The 11,485-nt window shown below is 36.4% G+C and overlaps 3 protein-coding genes across 3 annotated transcripts; all 3 read left to right on the forward strand.

Moving 5' to 3' along the window:
• Nucleotides 1–469: 469 nt before the first annotated feature.
• Nucleotides 470–1,435, forward strand: LOC131970392 (olfactory receptor 2AT4-like). The gene has a single exon (XM_059331777.1). It carries the CDS (start codon nucleotides 470–472, stop codon nucleotides 1,433–1,435), a length of 966 nt encoding a protein of 321 aa, XP_059187760.1.
• A 3,198-nt stretch (nucleotides 1,436–4,633) lies between these two features.
• LOC131970391 (olfactory receptor 2AT4-like) lies at nucleotides 4,634–5,602 on the forward strand. The gene has a single exon (XM_059331775.1). It carries the CDS (start codon nucleotides 4,634–4,636, stop codon nucleotides 5,600–5,602), a length of 969 nt encoding a protein of 322 aa, XP_059187758.1.
• A 4,638-nt stretch (nucleotides 5,603–10,240) lies between these two features.
• Nucleotides 10,241–11,239, forward strand: LOC131970651 (olfactory receptor 2AT4-like). The gene has a single exon (XM_059332086.1). The coding sequence runs from the start codon at nucleotides 10,277–10,279 to the stop codon at nucleotides 11,237–11,239; it is 963 nt and encodes a 320-aa protein (XP_059188069.1). The 5' UTR covers nucleotides 10,241–10,276.
• The last annotated feature ends 246 nt before the right edge of the window (nucleotides 11,240–11,485 follow it).

Genomic DNA, 11,485 nt, shown 5'->3' on the forward strand with positions numbered 1-11,485 from the left:
TGTTTTTATTTAAGTTAATAACTTTGGTGTCACCTCACAGCATGAGGGTCACAGATTCGACCCAAGCAGATAAGACGTTAAGAATAATGCATGAAGGAAGGAATTAAAAATGTAATATTATCTAAACTCAAACTCAACATTAGAAGCTCCTTAAGTCAAACTTATTTGAAAGATGAAAACAAACTACCAAACAAATTAGCTCTTCTCAAATGCTCCTCCTCTGAGGATATGTCAGGTCACTAAAAAAGGCTGATATTACCAGCGACTAGTCATTGTGACCTCAAATCTGGAAAGCAAATGCGAGAAAGAGCATGGGAAAGCGTCATTTTGAATATCTGGGTGGGATATCTCTGTTAAATTACAGGGTATGTTGGTAGTGTATTCTGCAATTGTTATTTTGTAGGTCTTATCAGTGCATTTACATTGCAGATCTTTATTTCATGTCTTGATTCTGATACATTCTTAAATCATGGTCACCAATTTTACATGGATGAGAAGCTTCATCATCCTTGGATTTCCTGGACTTTCACCACAGTATTATGGACCTGTGTCAGCTCTGCTCTTTTCCATCTACCTAGCTATTGCGATAGGCAATATTTTCATTTTAGCATTTGTTGTCTATGAGAAGTCACTTCAAAAACCAACATATCTGGTGTTTTGTCACCTGGCACTGAATGATTTAACATTTGGAACTTTGACTCTCCCAAAGATCATATCAAAATATTGGTTTGGTGATGGCATTATTTCATTTTATGGGTGCTTTACACAGATGTTCTTTGTTCATTATTTAGGATCAGTAACTTCTTTCATCTTGTTGGTAATGGCTCTTGATCGATTTATTGCAATATGTATTCCTCTGCGTTATCCTGTCCTAATCACAAACAACATCATATCTGTGCTCTGTGGGTTTGCTTGGTTCATCCCTCTGCCTTTAATGGTAGCTGTTGTACTCCATGTCCTCACATTATCTTTTTGTAAATCAAATGTCATTGCTCAGTGCTACTGTGACCACATTTCTATAACAAGTCAGGCATGTGGTGAGGATGTTAAAATAGTTGCAGTCACTTCTCTGTGTGTCGCCATGTTTTGTCTTTTGCTTCCGCTTGCATTTATCTTGTTTTCCTATATTTCTATTATTGTGGTTATTTTGAAGATGTCCAATGCTGCAGGTCGCAAGAGAACCTTATCAACTTGTACACCACAAATATTTATCACTTGCCTTTTTTACCTCCCCAGGTGTTTTGTTTACGTAGCCAATACTGTTGGATTTTCCTTCAGTTTAGATATCCGTATTTTACTGATATTGTTGTATAGTCTTTTTCCTGCTGCTGTTAATCCGATGATATATTGTTTCAAGACTCAAGACATTAAGCAGCTGTTGATGAAAAGGCTGAAGAAAACTAAAATTGGAATAAAGATAAATCTTTCATATTAATGTTAAGATCACAGATAGGGCAGAATGTACACGATAACTAGGATTTATCTGTCCCAGCTAAGTTTGTGACATTAACATTTGGGGCTTCACATTTGGCCGTCAGCTTTAATTGTTGCTGTCTCTCAGTCATTTATTTTCCCAAATTTCAATCTTCTTTTTCTTTCCTGCGTCTTGCTGGGAAGTGGTAGCAAACTGCTATCTGATGATAAATTCTCATTACAGGGCTTGATTGGCAAAATATATGGTCTAAAAATATTGTCTTTACCCATTTTAGTTATCGGTACCTTTAAGTTGACTTGCAAAATGTATTAATTTGACTGAACATTGGAAACTGTGTGTCAATGTGTAAACAATTAAAAATTTGAGCATAGCTTTGCCCAATGTTTTTTGATGAACACTTTATTAATTAATGGCCAGAGAATTCTAATTCCATGTTTGAGCCAGTGATTAAAATGTTGTGTAAACTTTAGCCAATAAACTTTTTAAAATCACTTGACTTTGTGTATCTTTGTCTTGTTCTACCAGCTCAATAAAATACAAAAAAATACATCATTATTCTTGCCATAAAATGTTTAAAATGATATCCTAACCATTGGTTCGACCATTTTCTCAAAGCAATAATCACAAATTTACAAATGTAATCTGGGTTATTTGTTCATTAAGATTAGTTGTTGCTGTTTTACAATTTCAAAATGTCACATGATCTAACGAATGACACTTCATATATTTGGGTATTTGTGATTATGTAAATGTGAAAGGGGGAAACAGAAATAGAGTCATTAAATTATATAGGGGCTGCATTGCTTTTCTGTGTCTTTTTTTTAAGTACCACTAGGGGTCGCCTACTCTGAACTTTTCATATTGTGCACAGAGGTTTAATCAACACCAAATGTGTGCTGAATTTTTTTAGACTTTAAAACAAATGCAATTACTTAAAGAAAACCACCTTGTACAGTCATTTTAATATGTCACTGTGAGTTTGGGGTCAAACAAAACAGATTTCTTAAATCACTGATATACTCAAGGGTAGATTGGGTTTTTAAAAAATCTATTCTTAGATTCAAAATTAATATTACATTTCATTTTTCGATAACAATTCATAAATTCCAAGATAAATTTTATATATACATATATTTGTGTGTATGTATCTGTATATTCTCATGTTTGTGTGAAGCTCTAACCTGAGCTGGTAGTCTTTTTTGGCCAACCTTTTTTCCCGTAGATGCATGACCTTTAACCCCGTTAGTCTTGCGTTGCCCCCCGTTAGTCTCAGGTAACTCAGATATAATGAATATAAGGAAAAATATTACAGCCCTACATCACAGAGTTTTAAAGGCACAGGGAGAAAAGATGAACACAGACAGCGATCCCTTTTTTTAATGTCAACACCACAATACCTAAAAATAATAAACAGAAAAGAGGTGTAACAAGCTTGTCCTTAATCGTCCACTGCACTAGTCCCCCTTTTTCCCCCTATTTTATCAACGCCATCAAAATTACTGTGCTCAAATTTACTCAGTTTGTTTACCATTTTTGACAGGGTTGTCTTAATAAATAATCCATTTATTGATCAGCCGAGCTTGGTAACCCCTGAAATATCCAGGCTAAATTTGTGGAAGTGGCATCAATTGTGGATGTTGACATCAGCAGTTAATTTGATGTGAACATCCACAAATGCCGTGACATTTTGCATTTGTATGCTACCAGCTAACGGCAGTTAGCTGCAGTTTCAGCTGTTTGTCACACATTCAATGGGCTCAGCGCTGCTGCTCAGACAGAGAGCCCACAGTAACGTTACAGTGTGGAGCTCCATATATCAGAAATGTGTATTCTTATAGAGCTCCGGCGCTCGAAGCAAATATTTACAAGCGCACAGAGCCAACCAATGTGTTAGCTGAAGCCAGCTGGACAACAAGGTTTTGCACATTAGATCAAGACAAGACGAGACAGGGGCGCAAATTATTTTCATTATGGTATATCACCCCAGTTTTGTAATCGGTCAAAATGAGGGACTGCCTTCAGAAGTTTCTACCATGATGAAAAAACAATGACGGAAAATATTTGGTTAATGCCACCCCTGGACAGGAGCTCCTCGACTGAAATCACCACAAAGTCTAAAGGCAGATGTCATAAATTTCTGAATACTATTCTAAATGTAAAAATGTATATTTTTTGTAATGCAGAGGGTTCCTGGACAATTTAGAGGATGAAGTCTCAAAGTCTCAAATCTCTTTCATATACAAGAAAAATTGGTATTGTCACTGAAATATATGCAATCGAATTAATATCAAATTGGATGATCTAAGTGATGTAAATTATAAATCTTTAAGCAGGTTTTAAATGAATAATTCATAAGGAAATATATATCATTATGAATTATTCATTTAAAATTTGCTTAAAGATGTTTGGCATATTGAGAGATTCATTTGAGAATATGACCTTTTGAGGATAGTCAGACATCTCAGGGTGCAAATATTAGTTGTCAGCTCAGCATTGCACTCAGCTTTTAGTTGTTGGCCTGCATGTGAAAGGTAAGACTCTTACTTGGTCTCTGTATGGGAATCACAAAACCTTGTTGTCTTTGGTCCTTTTTAGTATATTATGTAGTTATCAGATCACCTATTGACTGAAATGTAAAAGAAAAAGAAATGAATTGACATGCTTTTTCAAAACGTGTGAGGAAAAGTGTTTCAATTCATAATCAAAGCTTTTATCATTGGTCAATTTTTGTTTTGATAGATTGCAGTCAGAGGAGTGAATAATGCAATGCGTATCTAATTACCTTAAACCCTTCAATTAATGTTGTCATGTTATCAACAATTTGACAATGTTGTCAATTAATTATCTTAATTGCATTAATCTAATATTTTTTTGCATGCAATTAACAAATCATGTATTCTTTTAAATCTAAGAAATGAAGGCAAATATCAATCACAAGTTACCACAGTCCTAAGAAATATGTCAAAAGTGCTAAGTGTATTTTTATGATTGAACAAATTCAAAAAGGTATTCACTTTATAATCATGAGAAAGAGAAAAGCCACCAAATCTGAACATTAGACAAGCTTCAACTTGCAAATGTTTTGTTTTTTCATGGCAACTTAAACCAGATTTTAAAATCATTAAGCTGAATATTTTTATGAGACTAATGACCCAATTAACCGTGCAAATGTATCTGTTGATTGTGAGATAGGTGATAATGATCTACACCAATGTTACAAGGATGAGAAGCTTCATCATCCTTGGATTTCCTGGACTTTCACCAAAATACTATGGACCTGTGTCAGCTCTGCTCTTTTTTGTCTACTTATCTATTGCAATAGGAAATATTTTCATTTTAGCATTTGTTGTCTATGAGAAGTCACTTCAAAAACCAACATATCTGGTGTTTTGTCACCTGGCACTGAATGATTTAACATTTGGCACTTTGACCCTCCCAAAGATCATATCAAAATATTGGTTTGGTGATGGCATTATTTCATTTTATGGGTGCTTTACACAGATGTTCTTTGTTCATTATTTAGGATCAGTAACTTCTTTCATCTTGTTGGTAATGGCTCTTGATCGATTTATTGCAATATGTATTCCTCTGCGTTATCCTGTCCTAATCACAAACAACATCATATCTGTGCTCTGTGGGTTTGCTTGGTTCATACCTCTGCCTTTGATGGTGACCATTGTTCTCCAAGCCCTCACTTTACCTTACTGTAAATCAAATGTCATTGCTCAGTGCTTCTGTGACCACATTTCTATAACAAGTCAGGCATGTGGTGAGGATGTTAAAATTGTACAGGTCACTACTCTCTGTATGGCCATGTTTTGTCTCTTGGTTCCCCTTGCATTTATCTTGTTTTCCTACGTTTCCATTATTGTGGTTATTTTGAAAATGTCCAATGCTGCAGGTCGCAAGAGAACCTTATCAACTTGTACACCACAAATATTTATCACTTGCCTTTTTTACCTCCCCAGGTGTTTTGTTTACGTAGCCAATACTGTTGGATTTTCCTTCAGTTTAGATATCCGTATTTTATTGGTATTGTTGTACAGTCTCTTACCTGCTGCTGTTAATCCGATGATATATTGTTTCAAGACTCAGGATATCAAGCAGACTTTGATAAAGAAGCTGAAAACAGCTAGGATTGGAATACAGATAAAACTTGCATTCTAATACTGTAACAGACTGATATGACAGTGATCCACTCTAAAAGTTAGGTTTTATATGCAAGAAATGTGACTGTACAACATAATTTTTTTTCATTAAAAGTTGGCATGATGTATAAATGGTATTTTTGTTTGTGAATATTGATTACAAATACTTCACTGTATGTCATATAATGGATGGGATGAACTAATAGAGAGAAATAGTACTTTATGTTTTCTGCATTATCAGTACAGAAAAAAGTACAAAAAGTTTATGAGGGAAAAATACCAAGCACAATGTTGCCATTGTGATTAGACTAAATAGTGAGGACAAACATCCATTATTCAATACAATATTAATGAACAAATTAGCACCAGTTGTGGATTTACTAGACACAGTACAGTTATCATGCTGCTGTCAATTAGTAGTTTTAGTGGCTAGTGTGCCCGTCACCCCCTTTGGAAACATTAATATACCTGTCTTATTTTAATGTATGCAATGTACTTTGTTCATGTTTTTGTCTGACAATAAAGATGAACTGAACTGAATAGATGTTGTGATGTTTTTGTGGGTATAGTAAGTGGTGCTCCACACACCTTGTGCTAATTAGCAAATCCCTCAGGGTTATCACAAAGACGAGAGTGTAAACATTTACCAAATCTATGGCAGTGTATTGATAAATCCATGATTCTGTATGTGGGGCTGAAACAGCAGACAGATTTTTAATTGTGACTTTTTCTCTGAATCTTTAACGCTTCTGTCTGTGTCTTCTTGGATCTTTGAGGCTGGGGGAAGGTTTAAAACGAACTGGTTCATGGAGCAGTTTTCAAGTCGCAGGAGACCTAATAGAACCGGGTCTTTAAAAAATTGCCTACTGGTAACATACAGGAACAACTGTTCAGATTCTTTGTCATAGAATTTTTTTTAAAAGGGCAAATAAATGACTGAGGACCTTCTTACAAACGTGGCTTTGAAAGGTTGGATAGAATTCACAACTACTACATCTCACACCAAAGCACCAGCATTTCAGACATATGCAATAGGACTGATCCACTAACATGCAGTAGGTTTGGCTAGCGAAACAAAGAACAGAGAGGCTCAGATCACAACACAAACAGAGGGTCACTTCATTCTCTGCTGAGGATGCCATTACTCCACACTATCTTTGCAGGGAAAATAGGTTTTGCTTCTATATTAGTGTTAAAACCTAATGAAAAGAACCTTTAACATATCAGTTGTGCATACAATGTGTACTGAATGTATTTGAAATGGTAAAACAAACTTGACTTACACACACGTTTACTTATGTTGCATTTTTTCCCCAGTTGCAGAAGTCCTCCCCAATTATCTAAACTGGACCTCCGATGACCTGAAAGGTCCAGCTTCACAGTGGGGCAATTTGATTTATTGGAAATGTATAAACCAAATTAATAGGGCATTTGCAACATATTAATTAATAAGTTTATGTTTAGTTCTAAATGGAGTGTGGTGAAAGCTCAGTGCTTATCTGTGATGAGATGTGAAGTTGATCTGGTTGCTGGTCAGGTGCTCATCTACTGAATGTCCATCAGCAATTTCTCCAACAAACAATCCACTGTTCTTTGCCATAAGTCATGAAATGCTTCAAATAAAACAACACACATAAAAAGATCAACATTAGTCCATAATTAATAAAACCCTTGCAGACCTAGCAGATAAATAAATAGTAGTACAAATCATCACACTGTTAAAATAATCACCCAAGTCATTTTTTGTCAAAATTGTTAGTTTTTTTCCTAAATCATCTCCTCATGACGCCGGCCACCTTTGTTAAAATCGCCTACATCCTCAGTTGATCAGATCATGTGATTTTACCCCTTTAAGATCATCACTTCTTTCACAATTTGCCACATTCATAGGCATCAGATAAGAACCCAGCAAAGAAGAGCTAAAGGGAGATTGTTTAGTTATCAGTGTTTTATTGTTGACACTAATATTGATACCACTTTATTTTGAAGGTGTCGACATAAGAGTGACAGAAGCGTGTCATAAACATGACTATGCATGGGATGTGTCATGTACATTAATGACACTTTGAAGTAACATTAATGCTCATGATACTTGTCATGTCATGTTTCTGAGAGGCTTGTGTGACTCTTATGTAAACACCTTTAAAAAAAATGTTACCATATATTGCTTAAGTCACAAAGGCATGTTCAAAAAATTTGCCTAAGTCATTTCTTTCTCTTCAGTTGCATAATTTACACACAGTGTTATTACTATGCCAATAGCTATCCTTTGTTACATCCTTTTTGAGTGAAATGATCAATAAATGTCATATGCGACCACCATTTCCACCAGTGTGTCTTTTTGTTCCCACATCTTCAAATGAAATGTCAAACATTTTAAACTAACCAGTATGTAAAGCTAGCGCGATAAAGCTAATATTTAGCTAACATTAGCATTAATACTCACTGTAGGAGATAGAACACGGTCAAATCTTTAGCAGAAGTTCCACCTTTTACTCCTTGCAAACTTGTTCTACTGTAATCTTATTACTATACATTTTCGAGCCACTAACTCCCAACTTTTATCTCGTCTTCCTTGCTATATGTTGCCGTGACTCTTGTTCATTATTAGCGTCTCTGTCGCTATTGAACTAACGTTAACTTACTTGTCTTTTTTTAACCGAGTTGTACGGTGGCCCTGAAGTGCAAAACACACCAGCAATTCACACAACACGCCAGCAATTCACACAACACGCCAGCAATTCACACAACACGCCAGCATTTCACACAGCACGCCAGCATTTCACACAGCACGCCAGCATTTCACACAGCACGCCAGCATTTCACACAGCACACCAGCAATTCATCACAGCACACCAGCAATTCATCAAACCGGAAAGGGTAGGTACATATTGGACACTGATCCTCCTCCTGATTGGTTCCTGCCGTCATTCACTTCTCCATAGTAAAACCAGTCGCCCATGTAGTGCGCCCGTATTGTGATATTTATGGTAAATTTATTGAGCCGGTCCAGAGCGAGCTGACATGTAGGATAAACACTTTACTGTCATTCTTTTTCACTTTGCAGTATAAAACTCTTACCTGCAGAGAGGAGATGAAGTGTTAACTTTACATGGACACTCCACGTGATATAATCAAATTGCGTCGCGCCGAAAATGTATTTGTTGTGTCGGCGAAATGTGTCAAAACTCCTCGCTCCACGCGAGCAGAGCTCCACCGCAAGCGAGCACGGGGGAGAATCTGCTTCACTCGGCTGCTGAATATGTGCGCGAAGATCAAAAAAGTGCGCGCGGCAGTTGAAATCTGCGCGCGTGACACGAAATAAATGCGCGTGCAGATGTGTTATCGCTCGCGCGACTTTTGACTCAAATATAGCTATGTTAACTGGCGATTTTCTGCCGAATGCGTCTGTGGCTTACGTCTTTTAAGGGCTAATTAGTTTATCTGCGTGATACATCCGTATTCAAACAGACCCTAAAAATCAGAGACTCATTTAGACAGTCTAATGAAAAGCTACACAAAGAGGGAAGCGACGTATTATCTATCTGTTTTTAAAGACTGACTGAAAGTCCACAGTTTTTGGGCATTTTATAGCTTTATTGACAGTAGAGATGTTAGAGTGAAAGGGGGAGACAGAGGGGAAGACACGCGGGAAAGGGCTCCGAGCCGGACTCGAACCTGGGCCGCCCGCTCACGAGGACTGGGCCTCCGTGGTATGCGCTCTACCAGGTGTGCCACCGGGAACGCCCCCTTTTTTTAAATCCAGTCCGAGATTGAATCTTGTCATTTCCTCATTATGTTGATGAAAAAAACACACCATTTCTCCTTGCTTCCTTTGAGAAAACGTAATTAAAATAGAAAGCTAGCCTATTAAAGTTTAATTAAATAAAAGGCTTTGCGATTCCGTTTTGAAATTCAACATTCAAGCATATAATTAAAGAATGAAATGACAAATTTAATCAACAACATTGAGTTTTTTAATACATATTGTAAATGCAACTTTCATCATTAGCAGCAACTGTATGGACAAATGTGTTAATTGATTATAATTGGACTGATGAGTCCACAATTTTCCAGTGGCACACTCCAAACATGCAAACTATGGTCCATTTAATGCTTTCCAAATATATATATTTTTTAAATAAAAATGTTTAAACAGGCTTCTTTAGTCAGAGATCTTTTTTTAATTCCAGTTTTGTGTAAACCGATAAAATTAAGTAGAATTGTTGACAGAGCGGAGTTGTCTATATCTTCATGAAACCTACTCCATATTTCAGCTGCATATTTTTTAATGGCTTTCAGCTACTAATTAGAAACTGAACAACATTTTACTCTTTAAGTGTCATGTCAGCACTGATTCAAAGTAGAAGGGGTGGAGCTCATTTGGCATCAACCTGTTTACATATACTGAAGATTGGAAGTACATATTAGGTGCACTGCATTTAGATGTTGATGTATGCACATGGAACAGTTGCTGGGTCTGTTGAAAGCTTTATGAGGTAAGTAGATCCTGCACAGAAAACACAAAACTACACTGATGTGTGGCACTGTTGTTGATTAATTGTTAGATCTGAAGTAGTAAAAGCTACTGTTAATGCTTCCATGCAAAAAAAATTTTTGCCAACTTGTTATATCTAATAACTATTTTTTCTTTTTTCTATTTGACATGTTGTTACTGTGAATTCAAGGGATTATGTTCTACACCAATGAAACAAGGATAAAAGATTTCTTCATCCTGGGATTTCCTGGACTTTCACAGGAGTATTATGGACCTGTAACAGCCTTGCTTTTAATTCTCTTCTTGGCTATAGCTTTTGGAAATATTTTCATTTTAGTGTTTGTTAAATGTGAAAGATCTCTTCACAAACCCACATATCTGATCTTTTGCCACTTGGCACTAACTGACTTGGCGTTTGGGACTGTTACTTTGCCAAAGGTTATATCAATATATTGGTTTGATGACAGCATTATTTCATTTTACGGATGTTTTGTACAAATGTATTTTGTTCACCTTTTGGGGACAAGTCATTCTTTTATCCTGATGGTTATGGCGCTTGATCGTTTTACTGCAATTTGTACTCCATTGCGTTACCCAGTTGTTTTCACAAACACCACTGCTTCTGTGCTATGTGGATTATCATGGTTAATGCCAGCGACATGGATGAGCGCTATAGTTTTAGATGCTCTTTCATTGCCTTACTGTAATTTAAACATAATTGCACATTGCTTTTGTGACCATATCGCAATAACAGCGCTTGGATGTCATGATGTACAAAGAGTCCAGTTACCTGCATTTGTTCTCGCCATGATCAGTTTGTTGTTGCCTCTGGGTTTAATCATCATCTCTTATTCTGTCATCATTGTTGCTGTTATGACAATGTCCAACTCTGACGGCAACCCCTTCAAGGCTCTGTCTACCTGCACGTCACAGCTTCTCGTCACATGTCTGTTTTACATGCCAAGATGCTTTGTTTACCTGGCAAATATTTTGGGATTCACTTTCAGTGCTCCAGTTCGCATTATTGTTGTAATGCTGTACAGTCTTTTACCAGCTGCTGTCAACCCAGTGATATACTGTTTCAAAACCAAGGATATCAAAGAGAAGTTGAAAAAACGAATATTTACTATACTAGGAAAACGGGTATCAGCACAATAACTGAAAAAAAAAACAATATGGCAATGTGCTATCAATAAAATTAAGTGATGTGTTGTTTACTGTTGCTGCTTCAAATCTGACTGTCTGAGTTTTAGAACCAATTTTGATGTTTATCTGTTTATTTTTGATTGTCACACTCCTGTTTACAATTTAAAAAATCCTGTCTGACCCACAATGCAGAACATGATGTTAGAATGTGACTGAACCATACCTGCCTCATTACGGAGTCAAATCATAATATTTTAT

This window comes from Centropristis striata, chromosome 4 (assembly GCF_030273125.1).
Source record: "Centropristis striata isolate RG_2023a ecotype Rhode Island chromosome 4, C.striata_1.0, whole genome shotgun sequence".
NCBI classification, from domain to species: Eukaryota; Metazoa; Chordata; class Actinopteri; order Perciformes; family Serranidae; genus Centropristis; species Centropristis striata.